Source organism: Camelus ferus, chromosome 11 (assembly GCF_009834535.1).
Source record: "Camelus ferus isolate YT-003-E chromosome 11, BCGSAC_Cfer_1.0, whole genome shotgun sequence".
In the NCBI taxonomy this organism is placed as follows: domain Eukaryota; kingdom Metazoa; phylum Chordata; class Mammalia; order Artiodactyla; family Camelidae; genus Camelus; species Camelus ferus.
In genome coordinates this window covers 61866764-61884569 of record NC_045706.1, presented here as the reverse complement: position 1 = coordinate 61884569, position 17806 = coordinate 61866764, and the positions used below count along the sequence as shown (strand labels likewise).

Genomic DNA, 17806 nt, shown 5'->3' with positions numbered 1-17806 from the left:
AACACAACTTTATCAGCCCTTTTGATTGCCCACATCCAGCTTTTCGCAGATGAGGTGGAGTTTTAGTAAACTGATGTTTGTGGGGAGGGGAGCGGGATGGTGAGGGGAGGTATTTCGAACTGGCTGGGGGACCATGCTGGCTGGCAGTAGACCTTTACAATAATAGCTGCGACCTGTTTGGAGGACCTTGCCCATGCCAGATGCTGGGCTAGGGTTTCTGCCTACATGGTCGCATCTGATTGAGCCAGGACTTCGCTCTAGGTCTGTCGGGCTTCGGAGCCTGTGGTCACCCCAGTGGAACACCACTTCTCAGGCAACGTTGAAAGGGGGTAAGCGTAATGGTTAGTGTACCAGAATGGGCGTTCTCCCATCCTGTCTGCCTCTGTTGAGGTGGCATTCATGATTACATCTGTTTCGAATGTGGGGAAACCAGCATCCTGAGCATTTAGGTCCTTCTGCTGAAGGCCACGCAGCTCATGGGCAGCAAAGCCAGGACTGGCCTGACTCTAACCAGTGGGCTGTAGTCAGTGGGCTCTTTTTTCAAAGAGCTGGTTTAAAGAGCCCACTGGTTCCACTAAGCAGCCACTTCGGGGGCGGCCGCACTGGGGCTGTACCTGGCTGGTGGAGAGGACAAACCGGTTGCTCATCAGGTATGTTTCATCCGTGAACATCTCAGGTGGCTCCTTGCACACTTCCCGGGCCAGCTCCCGCAGCCCCAGCAGGTGGTTGTCGATGGCCATCCCTGTTATGGCCTGGGTCATCGGGGACAAAGAACAGAACATGAGACTCCCCCTCCTCCCCTCCTCTCTAGTCCTTAATGCTAACAGCAACTCTCGAGGCTCGTGCCTCCCGTGTTAGCTGCAGGACACTGTGTGTGGGTGACCGCCCAGGACCGACCACCATACTACGTGGCCTCTGTTCCTTGGGCCCTTGTGCATTTCTGTGTACACAGGATGAGTCCAGAGCAAGTTGGGTTCCAACATGAGGATGCTTGAGTTAAAAGGCAGTGATTCTGAGTCCCCCTGCAACATGGTCCCTGCTGATGTTCGCTGTGGCTAAATACTTGATGCTCTAGGTGGAAGGAGCAAGGCCAGCTGGGCATCCGCAGGACCCCCTTCAGATAGGGTAGGAGTCTGGGCAGGAACACGGGTGCTGGGCCCCATCCAGGCATGGGGAGGGGTGCCCCGGGCTGTCACTGGGCAGACTCTCACCACAACCAACTTCATCCTCCAGGAGGAGCCTAAGGAATGAGAGACGGAGGGCATTGAGGTCTGTTCCTGAATCTTGGTTACTATTTCATGGACTCGGAATGAATTGAACTAAACTGGATTCATCATCTAAGAATAATTTTGAGACAGGAACAAAACATCTTAGCAGAGGTTCGGCTGACATTTTCAAGGGGAAAGCTTGTTGGATGAAGAAAGGGTTTTTCTTTTTATCACAGGTATTTGAGCTCTTATCAAAGGATACAAAAATAGCAGTGGGGACTCCTGGATTTGTACATAGGAGAAGCCCAGGGATGGAGGTGTGGCTGGAAGCTGGGCAGTGGGGCCAGAGGATATTTTTCTAAATTTTTTCATTTTTCTACATCTTCCGCACTGGAGGCTGTGTGTGTGGCATGCACACTGGTTTTACTTGCATGACATGTGTATTTGGGGCAACTTGGGGAGGACTGATGGAGACATGGGGGCTACCTCTGGCCTCTCATAATAACCTCCGGGTCAATGCCAGGGTAGTTGTAACTCTTGGGGGCTTCACAGTTATGTAAGATGATCACTTAGCCTTTAACGCCCCACGGAGGAGGAAGCCTCCCATCACAATGAACTTCATTCAGGTTTACAAGTCACGTTTTGGAATTTGACAGCTGTTCTCTTTCAGTTGAATATAAATGCATAAAGATGACTCAAAGGCCTCCGTCTCTCCAAATGCACCTAATTATAGGCTGAGAAGACATGTTTACAACCACTGCTCACTTTAGCTGGCCCCGTTAGAAGAGTGGGGAGGAACTGTGAGCCCATCTATGAAGCATAGGGCACTTTTTCAATTTCTCTGGTTACCGCTGTTCAATGGCTGATTGGTGCAGAAGCAGCTACTCCGTGTGGCAACCAATCCACCCCTGTTTTCACCATCTCTGAACTCACTGTAGCAACTGGGGCTGATTTAACAGACTGCTTGGGTCAGAGCCATAAGTAAGCAGAGAGTAAAATGACTCAGCATTCAGTCTTCCGTTCATTCAGGAAATCTTAATTAAGTACCTACTATGTGCCTGAGCAGCTGTTAGAGAACAAAGCAGCCATAGGTGCTGCCTCACGGAGCCTGATACTTGGTGGGGGACTGATGCTCACCAACCACACAAATAAGCTTGTGATCATACACTGAGAGAATGCTGTGAAGGAAAAGCACAAGGTGCTGTGAGAGTGTGTGATCGGGGCTCTGGACCACATTTGCTCCTTCCCGGAATTTCCTTTCTCCACCACCACTGCCAAATATGCTTGCCAGATCTCTGGAGGTTTCCTTGCCACCTTCTCCCAGCCCTTACCCCACACTGGCCAATCAGGCATGGGATTTACCTTCAAAGCATCTTCATAGCACTCCTTTCTCCATGCCCCATCTCTTTTATTTAGTCATTTTCATCAGCTTAAAATAGTTAACACAACAGAACCCTATGGCAATGCTTTGGAGGATAGTTTTCTAAATTTTTCACAAAAATTTATATTATGATCGAAGTTGTATATTTGTATAGAAAACCCCAATACGCCAAATGCATATGTCTCTTTGCCAGCACTGATTCCCACTCCACAGAAGCAATCGCTTGGAACCTTTTAGCAATTGACTCTCTTAGTTCTAAGTAACATGCGTAGGCTGCCTCAACTGCATTTTTCAGTTTTCTTATTATAGAAGATGAAACTTTGGCTCTTTGATACCCCTATTCCCCAAATAACCCTTCCACTCTCCTATCTTCCCGATAGAGTTACATTTGAACTCCTTGTTGCTTGATCAACAAAGTTGACCTGATTTTTACTATGCAAGTATTCACAGCTGAGTCTCGTAGTGTGTTAGTATTAGGGTCCCTTTCTGAATCAGGTTTTTGTTTGTTTGTTTTCCCTAGAATTGACCATTTGTAAACGATTAAATTGTGATTTTCCCACTTGCTTATTTTTCTATAACTAATCGATTCCTAACACCTCGGCCGGAAGTGTAAAACTTCCCTTAAGGTATTAAAATGTATCTGACAGTTTATCAATTGCATTCCTCCTCTCAGTTGTTGCTCCTCTGTGGACTGACTGCTCCCTGGGTCTGCTGAACAGCCATCAACGTGGGTCTCCCTTTACTCTCATCCTCTTACCTCTTTCTTGTGCTGAATCTTCTAATCTGGGGAGCCTATGATCTCTTTTTATGTATTTTATTCTCTTACATGAGTGCTCTACAATCCTTCAATAGTTTTACAAGAAAGAGAGCTTAATAAGTAAACATTTTAAGACCTCTTTTGTATACAATGTCATTATTCGATCATCAAACTTGATAGTTTCGCTGGGTATGGAATATGCCTTAAAAATAATTTCCCCCCAGACTTTGAAGCCATTGTTTTAGTATCTTCCGCCTTCCAGTGATGTTGTTGAGAAGTCCAATTACATTTTTATTCCTGATCTTTGTACTTTATTCTTTTTTTTCTGAAAGATTTTAGGATCTTCTCTTTGACCTTAGTGTTGTGAAATTTCCTTGGTGTGAGTAGTTTTTATCTGTTAAGTAAAATGCCTGGTGGGCTCTCTTAATATGGAAACTCATATCCTTCTGTTCTGGGAAATTTTTTTGAATTATTTTGTGTTGATCTAACCCCCATCAGAGACACACACACAAACACCTATTTTCTCTTTCCGGACACCTATTGCTTGAGATATCAGTCCTCCTGTACTGAACCTTTTTTCTCTCTTATATTTCGTCTCTTCATTGGTATTCAGGGGGAGATTATCTCGGCTTTACCTCCCAATCCTTCCATTGCATTTTTTTCTGCAATATTTTCCCCTACACTTATTTTTATTTCCTGACAAAAAAATTTTGGAGTTTTTCTTATTCTTACTCACAGATATAATAACTTCCCTTATCTTTCGGAGAATTTCTAGTCTAGTTTAAAAAAAGTTCTCCCCTGTCCTGCATTGTTTTTCTTTCCTTTTAGTTTCTTTTAAATTATTTTTAAAAATTAAACAATAATTTAAAAATTAAAAGTTCTTATTTCTACTGGCTTTAGTCTTTATGTTAGTAGCTCTCTTCAGTGTCTGATAACTTGTGGCTATTTGTTCACATTTAAGAATAAAGCACCAGAAAGATGATGAGAAGACATGTGTGTGATAACGTGCTTGTCTGGGGCGGACTTTGCTGGGAGGGAAGCTGGCTGGGCTCTTTACTGGGGACCCCAACTGTCAGTACTTGGGACTTTATTCTCTTGGCCTAGTCAGTCTCCCCATAGAGAAATCCTTTAATCTCCTGTTCAGAGGGAGGTGGTAATAAAGGGGGTTCTCAGTGTACCTAGAGCTGAGTGGCTTGGAGGGTTTACTACTGAGTAAGCAGAGTTTGATTAATCCCCCCTTTTTTAAGTTTGGTATCCCCTCTCTCAGCTCTGTGTGGTGTCCCCAAGTCTACAGTCCTTCTTCAACCTCTCCAGAGGGTAAGCTTCTAAACCACCACTGGGGATGGGGAGGGTAGTAGCCTGGCTGTCTGGGGTAGTGGAGAGGCACTGAGGGCCTACTGCTTCTCATGTAGACCATCGAGTAATCCTCTTCCTTTCAGTCCCACATGCACCCCTACTTTGGGGGCAGCCTCCAACGCCTTAGCCACTCTGAGTTTCCGCAGTGCAGTTCATTGGGCCCCTGGGCCTCCCTCACTGTTGGCTTGGGTTTCAGCATTCTTTGCTCTGCTAAGTCAGTTGCCATCTGTTCTGCTTTCCAGTTCAAAAACTTTGTTGTCACCTCCTTTCTCATTCTCTTTACTGTATGTATTTCTGGCTTAAAACATCCCTTTGCTGATATTTCTGATGGTTTCCAAGGGAGCAATAGTAAACCCTTGTGTTCAGTTCACCATGTTTGATCAAAGTTTGTGTCTTCCTCTTCAACTTCCCGTCCCTACTCTACTTCATTCCTTTTACCAGTTCTCCCTAATATTATATAATATTAAGTTCCTGCCCTTTGGCAGATCACCAGCTCCAACCAGTCATTCTCCTACCTGGTCACCAGGGTAAGCAATGTGACAGGGAAATCCAATGCCATGAGCTTTCTGCTTTTCTGTCCTTTGCAAGCTGCACATAGAACTACTTGCCTGCTTTCCCTCCATTATATCTTATTCTCTTAAGACTCTTAGCCTTTGCATATGCTGTTCCCTCTGGGGCCATCCTTCCCTTCTGTGTCCACCTGATAAGCACCTCTTCATCCTTTGAGTCTCATATAAAGCACCACTTCCTCAGAGAAGCCTTCCTGGCTTTCCCAAGCAGAGGAACGAGCCTGCTCCCCCATGCTGTCTACTACTCCTTGAAGGCTCTTTGCACATGGGATTGGATTTGTCATTTAAGGGCCTCTTCACCCAGCTACACAGTAAACTCCCCAAAGATATCTTCCTTTTTCATTTCTTAGCTCCCAGTGCCTTGCCTGGCATTGAGCAGGGAAACAAAAAAAAACCCACTGAATACACGAGAGCAAGCCTGATTTCCCCCAAACCAATCAAACACTTAACTATTCAGATGAATCAGGGACCTAGCAACTGAATCAGAGAAAAGCCTACACAGGCAGGTTCTGAAACCCCAATATGTGTTATGTTTGCTTTCAAGTATATAGAATGAAATCAGCTCCTCTTTAGATTATACAATCCTTAAAAGACTGTATCGGAATGATTTGCAATTAATATATTGATCCCTAGCCCAGGTAGTAGCTTATTTTCTGTTGTTTGTATGCAAGTGATGACTTTGCAGTGCTAGAAAATATATTATTCCCCTAAACTAGAGAAACATTTCCTTTACAATTTCGATTTCACCATTAACTTTCAGCAAGGATTTTTTTTATTCACAGGTGGTATAAATAAATATATGGAGAATAAGAAGGCAAAACCAGCCCTGGATGGGAATAAATACTGCCTCACCTGCGATTGTGGGAGGTATGCAAACCACCATGCATCTGAGTTCTCTTGTACAAACTGTAAAGTGCTGTACGTGTTGGGCGCTATTACTATCATTATTGTTGTTTCAAAGACCATTCATTGTATTTTTGTAAAATCCACGTAAAAAGCAGGAATGATATGTACCCCAGGTTCTAAAGATAAGAAAGAGGTGGCTCTGAGAGGCCACCAGATCGCCGCACATGTGGTGGCCCAGCTGTCACCCAGGGCCTATGTTCTGGGCACAGCCCGCAGTCCTAAGCTCCAGAGACATCACATCACTCACCATGACTGTATACTCGGTCTGGGCTCGGATGGCATCCTTCAGGAGTGCCAGCTTCTCTGAATCCTGTAAATGGACCAGAGACACTGCTCAGTGACAGACAAGCCGTAGAAGCAGGTAGTCCCGGGCCGAGTGGACTGGGCAGCCCACAGCGGCCTTGCTGGCCTCCCTGAGGCCCCTCAGACCCACAGGACTTACCGGCACATTGGCTGTGGGCTCAGCGATGGCTTTCACAAAGCGCAGCGCCTCCGGGGTTGCCGATCGAATGTTGTCCACCCGTCCCTCCTGGAACCGACGGATGGATGCGCTCTCGTAGGTGGGCACCAGTCGCCGGTGGAGCCTGCACAAGATGAAGGAGGAGTGGCAGGCGGGGCTGCCTTCTCAGGGAGTCATAAATGCTGCAAGAAAAATAGCCTCGGCTGGCTTTATTTCTACAGTCCTGACTTCAGTCGGCACAGTATTTCATTTTAATGCTAATAGAATTCTGGAGGAGATTCCCCAAAGATGAATGTTGGGGAGCCTCGGATAACGAAGAGCTGTGTACACTTCCATGTGTGGGTGGGACTGCGTGGATATAAAATAAGGAAGTAGTGACTGGCAGCTTTTTTTTTTTTAAAGTCCCAATCAGGTGGGAAACCCAGAATTGTCTGTGAGACCCCATGAATATTTGATTAATAGCACAGAATGGAATAATTCATCATTCCCACTCTTGAGGGAATCCTGTTTTATTTAAAAACAATTCAAGCATGACCTGTGAATGGAAGCATGGATGGAGGGAGGGGGCCTTAGTGCTCGTGGGTGTCAGCTGTTGCCCAGGCTCTCTGCCCAGGAGCAGCGGGGGTTTCAAACAGACCCACGGGTACCACGGCTGAGCCTCTCCTCCCTCATGTCTGTGATGGGAGGAGCAGCGGCCACTGCCTTCACCCGCCAGGGCACGGGAACTGAGCAGGCACCCCTAGGCTGGCACACCAGGCTGGCACGCACCCTTCTCACCAGTCAGGAAAATCGCTGGTGTTGGGCGGGGAAGGGGAAAGACACAGAACTCAGGGAGGGGCAGTGACAGCCCAAGGTTACACAGCAAGTCGTGGCCCTGCATCTTGGTCTCCTTGGGGCATCTCTTGTGTATTGGGTGAGCTCCAGGAGGGGGAAGACTGTGTCTGATTTAAGCACAGTTGCTCGCCAAGAGGGTGAATAACCTTCCAGTTCACTTAAGACTCATTTCCCCGAGACTCTGGCAGTGAAGCTCATTTATGTATCTCTATAGCCCGTGGGGGCAAACACCCTGCTGAGCACTGGCCGGTCACTGATCAACACCAATTTAGGCAGCTTCCAGGTTTCTGCTGAACCTAGGAGTTGATTCAAATTTTTTTCTGTTACAGTGGAAACTCTGAAGAATGTATTCCACTAGAAGCCGGTCATATTTTGCCTATTCAATGAGCCCTCTGGCCACATCCAGTGACAGCAAAGCTGCCTGGAGGGTAGAGGAGGGGTGCTCCGTGCAGTGTCCACCAGCCTTTCTGGGCTTTGCATCCAAAGCACTTAAGTGCACGCCAGTGTGGCACCAATGTGGCAGTGTCCCCAGGCGTGGCACTGACCTCATGGCCCATTTTAGCTGCATGCAATCAGAGTCTCAGAATGGCATGGACTGCAGTTCCAGATGCTGGGTCCTGCCACAGCTCAATCCTGGCGAGGACTCGGTGTCCCGGTGATGAGAACAGTCCTCGTGTGAGGCGGCATCAGCCTGACAGACGACACTCTGAGTGGCTGCACTCCTTTCCCCAGGAGTTACAGCCCCGCGTGGGACACTGGGATCTGGGATGCCACCTACTCGTTAGCGAAAACCCCTTGCCCTGGCTTGATCCAAAGTCACTTTCTGCCTCCCCTGCTTGCAAACCAAAAGCAGGTTCTGGTGGGCACAGTGCTATTTACTGGCCGTGCTGGTTTATGAGCTGCCGCTTCTGGAACCCTGGGACCAACAGGAGCCAGCCCTGTCTTGAGGAAGGGCTAGCCTGCATTTTACTTTTAGCCTCCTGTAAAAGTCCAGTTTGGTTCCCTCCCCTGCCCTCAAACTTCACCTCCCTACGCCCTATCTCTTCCCCAGCACAGAGCTTCCATTGTCCAGACTTTTCTAACCCACACACCTGGCCGTGCCACCCCGGGCTAAAACTCCTGCAGTGTCTTCTCATGTCTGTGACAGTCCCTACTCTGTCCCAGGAGTGCGAGATACTCAGAATACCATGCCTGGGGGACAGTCTGGAAAATAGAGTCAGTACATCAATGAACAAGGTCATTCGCGTGAATTAGCAACTGCAACAAAGGACAAAGAACACAGTGTGGTGGCAAGGGGACTGAGGTGGCCTCTGAGGGCTGACACTTGGGCTGAGACCTGCGCCATGGGAAGGAGTTGGTGTGTGAAGAGTGGTGGTGACAGGTGGATGGGCAGAGGCATGGCCAGGGCTAAGGTCTGGAGGCAGAAGAGAGCTGGGGAGGGGTGGGGAGGGTTGGGGAGGGTCCCAGGGGAGGCTGGTTTGCAGGGAGCCTTTCTAAGCCTGGACTTTGTTCTGAGCATGGTGGGAAGTCACGGGGAGCGTTCGTGGTGGGAAGTGATAGAATTTGATTTGCATATTTCCAAGTTCATGCTTCATGAAGACAGGATTATAGGGACCAGAGTGGAGGCAGAGACCTGGGGGCTTGCTGCGGTTGACCAAGCTCAGGACGATGGGGGGCTTGGGATGGGCCAATGGCAGTGGATGGAGGGCAGACATTTGGAGGAGAACCGACATGAGGTTGGGGGAAATGAGAGACAGAGACCAATCAAGCTCCAAATCTTTGACTTGACCCACTGCGGGGATACTAGCTCCATTTCCTTACCAAAGCTAGGAAGACTGGGGAGGAACCACACCACCTCAGGGCCCCAGGTAGGCTGGATGAGATCAGGAGGAGAAGCAGCCTTCCCAGACTGCATCCTCCTCACCTGTGTGGCCCTTGTTAGGTCTGCGCCCCTCCCCTGTGAGCTCGGTGCTCCTGGGCCATTGCTTGCCAGCTTCCTGCAACATCCTTTCTTTTCATTTGAGACTGCAGTCACACTCTGAAACCCAGTTAGGTGACACCTCCATCCATACAGCCTGCCCTGGTCATACCTCCATCCTCTAGGCCCACAGAAAGTCACCCCTCCCCCTCCAAGATACTTCTAGAGTCCAGAGTAGCTGGTGAGTCAGCCCACCTGGGCCGGCCGTGCTTACCTGTAGAAGGCCAGCTGGAGGGCCACCTGAATAAAGGCATCGGGGCTGCATTTCTGCTTCTTAATGAATGTTTTGCCATAGTCATCAAACTTATAAACAGTGAAGTCGAGATTCTTGACGATTCTGTGGAAGGAAAAGAAAAGGTGCTTTCATTGCATGCAAAACAGAACACACCCACCGCACAGTCTAGTGGAGTTTCTGGAGCTTGGTCTCTGTCCTAGTGCTGCAGGTGTCCAGGACGCCGTCCCTGCCCTCCAGGAGCATGTCAGAGACAGGCCTTGATGTATGGAAGTGGCAGAGGGCGTGCCCATCAGGGAAGCCCTGAGCTGAAGGTGAGGCTTGGCCAGGTAGGGCAGTGGCTCTGCTCTGGAGGTGGGGGGAGGTGGGCCAGATTGTAGGGAGGGACTTGGGGACACTGAGGGACATTTGCATGGGCGGGCAGAACACTGCCCACAAACAAATTCCTAAACGCCCACAGAAGTAGGCTGAAAGAGGCCATTCATTTGACCTGTTTGGGAAGGTGTGCCTGGCATCCCTGTGGACTCCTTTGGCATCCCGGCCATCTGGGCAGGCCCGCAAAGCCCACTATGTCCAGCAGAAAGCCCGTTTCTCTGACGGCTGCAAGCAGCATCTCCTCACTGAGGCTCCTTCCTGCTGTGCTATAGGAGGAAAGGCCTGGGGCCTGGCCCCTGGTCACGGTCACCAGAGCAAGAGCTGCTTGTGCGGGCAGGTATAGCACAGCGGTAGAGCATGTGCTCAGCATGCATGAGGTCCTGGGTTCAATCCCCAGTCCCTCCATTAAAAATAAATAAATAATAAATAAATAAACCTAATTATCTCCCCCCCCAAATGTTTTTTTTTTTAACCAGAAATTTAAAAAAAGAAGAAAAAGCTGCTCATCTAGACTTTGCTGGTGACTGAAAACCCATTTTATCCCCAAATGGCCACTGAGCCTCTCGTGATGTGCCCAGGTCTTTGCTGCCCTCAAATCACTGTCAGAGTCACAGGAAGATTCCCTGAGTCTATACTGAGACCTTCAGCCCTGGTTTTCCCCCCACTCCCTGTGTTGATGAATCTCCTCCTTCATAATGAGTCTGGGGTCGGGGCTGACTGCCTGCTGGAGCAAATTCAGCAAGGTCCGCACCAGTCGTCCACCTGCCGCGTGTGTGTGTGTGTGTGTGTGTGTGTGTGTCTGTGTGTCTGTGTGTGTGTGTGCGCGCGCGCGTGCACAGAGCCCTGGGTGGGCAACCCTGACCCCCACTCCTCCACCCCCAGGACTTGATGTTCCCTGCCTGCCCCTTCTGGAATTATTCCTCCCACATCAAGTGAGCTCAGCTCTGGGTGAGGCCATGCCAGGTTCTGGGGACCCATCAGGACTCAGAGGGGTCCCAGTTCTCATGGGAACTCACCCCTCAGTCTGGCCTGTTGATGTACTGTCCCCCGACAGGCTGAGCTCACGGTCACCACCGCCACCTGGAAACACTCAGACCCCACCCACCTTCCATGGGCAGCTCAGGGGCCCGGGCTCCTCCTGCTCCCCCACCTACAGGCCTCTCTTGGCTCTTCGGGTCCTCAGGAAAGGGGAGCTGGGGCCTTGGGAATCATGTGATGCCTGCTCGAATCCCTGAGAGTAAGCGGGTTCCTCCCTCCACCCAGGGCTCACCAGCCCAGCAACTCACTCTCCCAGCGGCCTGCTTGTTCTAAGAACAGCCCCGAGGGTTGAGATCCAAGCACCATTTTACAAACAAACACCTGAGGCCTCTCTCACTTCCCCTGAGAAGCCAGTCAAGCATAGCAGATCACAGTAGACTAGTCCTCCCCACCCCTCGGACTCCAAGCCTGGCCACGCCTTGTCCTGTTCCCTTGCGCTATTCCCACAGTCTCCTCACTGTCTCCCTTAAACCCCCTGCACAAAATCCTCCAGGGGTTCCTCCCTTGCCCCACCTTCCCTTTGGTGCCCCAACTCTGGCCATTCTCTCACTTGTTGGCCTCCAAACCAGTCTGATCTCTTATGAACCTGTTCCCTAGCTACCAGCACTACAAACTCCTAGCCATCCTTCAAGTCCCATCTTTGGAAAACCCTCCCTCATCGTTCTGACAGAATCCGGCTCCCGAGTCCTCTTTGGGTTGAGGTCTGAATGCCTCTCTGGTTTTGGCACTTTTTACACCTGACATTTTTGCTTTGTGTGTGTGTTTATTTGGGGGAGGTCCACCTCCTCCGCTAAAGTATGGAGCTCAGGCCCCGTGGCACCTTCATTTCTGTGTCCCCAGAGCCCTACCACAGGCCTGACACACACCCGAGCTCTGCACATACTTGATGAATGAATGAATGAAAGAATGGGTGAATGAATGAATGTCCCCATGCTCACTTACTGAATGAGGGCACAAACAACCAAGGTCCAGATCTACTTGCCAGCGCCTGGATCCCACCACACCTCGCCACTGCCAGCGCTGGCCCACCCCCCGTGCCTGGCCCTCTTGCCTGGGTCCCGTTAGGGCCAGCACTGTCCTTAGGAAAAAAAGACCCCCTTGTCAAGTTGCAGTGGAAATTCAAGCAAATTGAAATAGCTTGGATTCAAATAACCTATTCAAACCAGTTGTTTATGACACCCCCGAAAACAAGGGATGACTTCCCCACCTTCACTCTGCTCAGTCAGGTGGAACCTGTGGGAAAAAAATAGCTCCACGTTTGCATTTTATGGAAATGATGGACACTTTAGCAAGGTTATTTCCCTGAAAGTTATAACTCCCCTCTACTTTGGCTACATTTCCATGAGGGGATGGGCGGAGGTGGGTGGGAGGGGCGGAGGAACTAGGGTCTTTGGAAGCTTCAAGGATGCCTTGGCAGCTGGAGGGTAGGGGGATTTGGAGGGTGACCCCTGGAGCATCACCCCAAAGAACCGGGATTCCCCTTACTGTTGAAGTTTTTCTGCCGAGGAGGCTAAGAGGCCTTGAATTTCTGGGGAGCATTTCCACCTCAGCCTCCGGGGCGCTGGGAGCTCACTGACGGAGTCAGCTCGGACCATCTTCTTGCTGCTCTTCACCCTGTGGGACAAAGAGGGGACCTCCTGTGGCCCCGCGAGCTGCAGGCTGCAGGCAGCAGGCAGCTTGTTTCTTTGCTCTGCGGTCAACCTTGCTGAAGGAGTTTCAGTGGGTATGAGCTGCACCCCCCAAACCAGGACACAGATGAACAGGTGCGAGTTCAGGGAGGCCCCTCAAATTAGTGAGTAGCAGAGCCAGAAGTCCACCCAGTTCCACCTGACCCCAAAGCCTAATTGTTCTTTTCCTGTTTTGCCATTGGACCACGCTACACCACTAACAATTAAAAAAAAAAAAACGCACAAAGAAATTAAACAAGCAAATTGTGATGTTCTGCCTCTGAGGGTTGGTTTGGGGTTTTTTTTTTTTTTTTTTCAGTGATCCTAAAGAATTCCTAAATCATGGATTTAGATTTAGAACTTAGATTCAAGAAGAAGATTCGAGGAGCGAATGAGCACAATCGGGACTGGAGGAAGGAACCAGGTGTGTTTAAGGGACAGAGAAATACTCAGCCTGGCCAGCCTGGAAGCTAGGGAGAGAGACTCAGGCCAAGAGAGGAAAGAGGTGTGTCTCAGAGACCTCCCCTCTGTGCTGGGTCAACAGTGGTCCAGCCCTGACTCCGGACAAGCAATCAGTACTGACCTGGGCTTCCCTGGACCAAAGCAGAAGTTCCTTTTAAGCTGAGAATTCTTGGCCAAGCCTCTTCCTAATTGCCTTAAACCTGTTACCCAGTCTGCCCCTTCTGTCCATGACCCATAAAGCGTATGATGTCTCATTCAAGTTGGATTTCAAGTTCATCTTTTGCAAAGATACTTTCCAGACTAATGCGGCCCCCCGGTGGCCACCCACATTTTTCTTGGCCCAGCCTGGCAGCAGCTCTGCAGTCTGGCTCTGCCTCGCGTGGCTGCTGGGGCTGGGCCCCGCCCCTGGCCAGACTCACATGTGTTTGAGCAGATGCTCCGTGCACTGCACCAGGACGATGCCGTCAAAAGGGGAGTGTTCACACACCACGCCGCAGGTGCCGTCTCGGCCCACCACAAACTGCAGTAGGAGGAGAGAGGTGAATGGACCTCTGGGACAATCAGCATTTCAAACCAGCCCCTGGGCTCCTGCGGCCTCTCAGTGGGACCTCTTCCCCGGGGACACCAAAGCACATCATCTCCTGAAAAGAATGCTGCACGCAGTTGTCCCGGTCTGAGAATACAGGGGCCTCAAGACAGCTCTAAACTGTGCAACCTCCGTCCCACAAATGCTCCCGGCAGTGAAGGTGGAGCCCAGAATTCCTGGCTCAGGCAGTCCAGTGATCCCTAAGAGCTCACCCTGAGGCTGTGTAACTCTCCCCAGGTCGTGGGCCAGCTCCTTCGGCTCCGGTAAGCCTTGTTTCCCCTCAACAGTGCACATCGGGGCCACCACCCTGGTCTGCCTTGTGTGCTTATGTGTCTGATGGTCCCCATGCTCAATAATTTGGTTCAACAAGTGATGAAAGATAACGATCCAATTTGGCCAGTGTGCAGATTCCTAGGGAGAAATAAAGTATTCCTTGGTGGGAGTGAAGGAAAGGCGTACAGAGGAGGCCCCATGATCTGCTGCCTGGGCTTCGAGTCAGGGACCATGATTGCAATTCCGCAGTTGCCACCTGCCAGTAAGGAGAGTTTTGACGAGACCCTTCAAGTCTCTGGCTTCAGTTTGCTCTTGTTTAAAATGGATCTGGGGGGAGGGTATAGCTCAAGCGGTAGAGCACATGCTTAGCATGCACGAGGTCCTGGGTTCAATCCCCAGTACCTCCTCTAAAAATAAATTAATACATAGACCTAATGAAATGGATCCAATCAGGCCCAGGTCACAAGATCAATAGGAGGATGTGGGGTGGGGGGAAGGTCTAGGAAAGGGCAACAGGGACTGTCAGGACGACTTCTGAATTTTTTTCTGACTGTACAAAGGCTGTATTTAGCTGACCCAGAAAAAGGGCAAGCACAGTATACACCAAAGGACTGGGAGAAAATAATGTTGAGATAAGATTTGTTTCTTAAAGCTTGACCCCAATAAAGTGGGGCTGCCTTGAAGCCCGCCTCAGCACAGCATCACACTGAAGAGATCATCCATAAACACGCCAACAGGCTACTGACACCTTTCCTGAGACCTCTTCCAGGGAACTGTACAGGGAACTGTACCACAGCACCCCTCTGAGTGGACTCGCTGTCCTCCGCAGTCTCTCACACAGTGTGCCCGTTGTCTGAACCTTTACCCGCCCCCTTCTTCAAACAAATGCATTTCCCACGTAGTTTCTCCCAAGATCCATCCCTTGCAGGCTCTTTTCTCTCTTCCCCAGTGGCCCCTGCTCTTCTGTCCCGAGACTTGCTCTCGGTCCTTCCAGTTCAGGTCTGCAGAGCCTGTCTGGCTTTTCCAGCTCACCTGATAACCTGTCCTGCCTGCGAAAAAGAGCCCAGAGGTGGGCACGGTCGTCCGCATGAGGCAGGAAGGGGAGGGCTGTGCCCACTCACCCATTAGGGCTTTTCTGTCCCTGTTGCTAAAAGAAAGGGAGGGAAATGATGCTTTTTAAAAACCACGACCAAGGCTTACTATGTTTCAGGTCCTGTGTTTCCAGTATATCATTTCATTCCCACAGCGGCTCCATGAAAGATTACAAGCCATTAGCACCACTGGTGGAGGCTAAAACAGCCAGCACAGCAGCGAGAGAACTCATCAGAAAGAGCAGAATCAATATGCAAGCCAATAAAAATGATAACCCGCAGAACATAGCGGACAGAGAGGGAGAAAAACCGGAGGTGGCCTATAAATGCTCATCATTGTGAACGACGCTAACTCAAAGCACAGAGATTGTTGGCTGCTATTTAATACGATCATTGTGAAAGTGTGGTGGCTTCAAAAATAAATAAGGTTAGATTCAGGATCAATGTGCTGGGGGAAAAGGATGGGAAACAGGAATGAAAGGCCCAACCTTCATCCTATTGCAGGAGTATTTCTCTCTGGGCCAAAGTGAATGTCTTGTCTTTGGGCTGATGTGTGAATGAAAAACATATGAATTGCCTTATTTCATTTTATGACTTTTCTTCTGTGGAGATGCTACGCTGCCCCACTTCTCAGGGATGGAGGGATGGAAGAAGGTGCTTCGAAATGGCCAGGCCAGGGTGATGGAAATGCAGAAAAGCTGACATCTCTGGCATCCGACAGGATTCCTGTTGCATGTGTTGAAGACTTGTTTGATGGGAGTCCCTGGCACTCCCCCATCTTACTATGTGTGATCGGGGATGGTGAAGGAGCCCCAGGTCTGACCCAGAGACCCCATAGGAAGGTTGGGAGCTTGAGTTGGGTTTGGCCACTTACTCCTGAGGAGTTCTGGCCAGTCCAGAGGCTGACACCTGTGGTATGTCGCCAGACCCTTCAGCTCCCTTGGCACCTAATGGAGCATCCTGGGCGGCAGAAGCTGGTGAGTGAGCCTGCCGGACATGAGCACATGCTCTCTCCGCCCACTGGCCATGTCACGGGGAGGCTTACCTGCAGGGACTTGTCATACCAGCGGTTGGCCCCATTCTTGCTGCAGCCTCCGCCGTGGAGGAGCTGGAGCGCCCTGTTGGCGTCGCTGGGCTCCAAGCCTCCCGGGGCGTCCAGGCACACCAGACAGATGCAGCGCTCGATCATATCCAGAGAGTCCCGGTTGGTGGAGTCTGCAGGGTGGGCAAGCATGACCTTACTTAGCACCTGCCCTGCCCCAGGTCTGGGGTCCCCTACACGGAGGCCCCCCACACCACAGGCTGACACACATATGGACTTCCGGATCTTGAACCAGTCCTGACCCCTCCCACTCTCCCAGGGGGTTGGGCTGTGAAGTCAGTCTCACTGTCCTGAGCTTCCGTGCTAGTCCCAGGGGCCAGCTCACACTCAGGATCCTTGCAAAAGTCCCACCTTCCAGCTGTGGCCATTTCTGCCCCCCAGTGAGTAGTCGTTGGTCCTGCCTGCCCGCTTGAAGTGTGGGGGGGGGGTCATATGGGGCCTTCCCCATGGACCCTCAGGCCAGCTGTGCCAGAGGAGAACCTCCAAGTCCCCCAACCAACGGCACCCCCACATCACACCTGCAGACCGCATCTGTCCCATAGGCAAGTTTATTTGTCCTGAACTATGCTTTGCAAACACTTGTTGCCCAAAAGTTTTAGTCAATTTCACATGAGTGTTGGACATAAGAGAGTGAGGGTGTTGCTCTCCCAGGCCCCCACCATCACCCCAGCTGTTGTTTCTATGCAGAGGGCAAGTGGAAGGGCCAGGCTGCCCCTCAACCTGTATCCAGACGAGGTCATGGGGACCACTTCAGGCACGTATAACCCACCAGGACAAACAGACTGAAAGCCTTGAGTTGTTGCAGGAGACACGTCACAAAGGGAGCTTGACTTCTTCCCTGGGTGGACAGTGGGCATGGGGTTCCTCCTGGAATAGAGCTGGGCCAGCCAGATGGGTGCCCCAGGCAGCTTCATCCACTGAGCACACGAAGACTCACAAAGGCCACCCAGTGGGACCTAACTGTGGCCACAGCTGGTACTGCTGGTACCTCTTCTCCCAATCAGGAGTCTATGTGGTGACTGCGTCCTTTCTCCACCGTCCTGTACAGGACGTGATCAGGTCCATCACTGGGACCTGATGGTGAGGGCTGTACATCGCCCAGATATCCTGAGCTCTGGGCTGGATGCAGTGCAGGGCTCACGCCTCCTCCAGCCCCAGAAGGTTTGGTGCATGTTATTTGGAGGTAAAGGGGCATTACCTGGCATTTTCCAATACCCAGACCCCCTTTATTCATAGAACACCTGGTTTCTAGCTGGGCACATGGACAAGCGGACCTAAAGCTACATCTCCCAGCCTCTCTTACAGCTCGGGGAAACCATGTCTCAATTCTGCCAACAAGATCTAGAAACACTATATGACAGCTTCCAGGAAACCTGCTTAAATACAACTAGCATGTGCTCTTTGCTTTTCTCCCACTTTCCCTCCAGCCTGTTGCCTGGAACACAGGTGTGATGGCCAGAGCTCTAGCCTCCATTTTGGACCAGGAGGATGCAGGCCACATCCTCACAGCAAGAGGGAAGAGCCCTAGCCA

General features: G+C 50.5%; 1 protein-coding gene across 2 annotated transcripts in view; it reads right to left on the bottom strand.

The window, feature by feature from the left end:
* The window catches only part of CHAT (choline O-acetyltransferase), a 53457-nt gene that overhangs the window by 4065 nt on the left and 31586 nt on the right, over window positions 1-17806 (bottom strand). For both annotated transcript variants that reach the window (XM_032491680.1, XM_006188774.3), the window contains exons 9-15: window positions 16219-16388; window positions 13643-13743; window positions 12580-12708; window positions 9664-9786; window positions 6620-6761; window positions 6425-6487; window positions 615-752 (exon numbers count right to left, since the gene is read on the bottom strand). In XM_032491680.1, the coding sequence (XP_032347571.1) occupies window positions 615-752; window positions 6425-6487; window positions 6620-6761; window positions 9664-9786; window positions 12580-12708; window positions 13643-13743; window positions 16219-16388 (866 nt within the window). The remainder of the gene's footprint in view (window positions 1-614; window positions 753-6424; window positions 6488-6619; window positions 6762-9663; window positions 9787-12579; window positions 12709-13642; window positions 13744-16218; window positions 16389-17806) is intronic.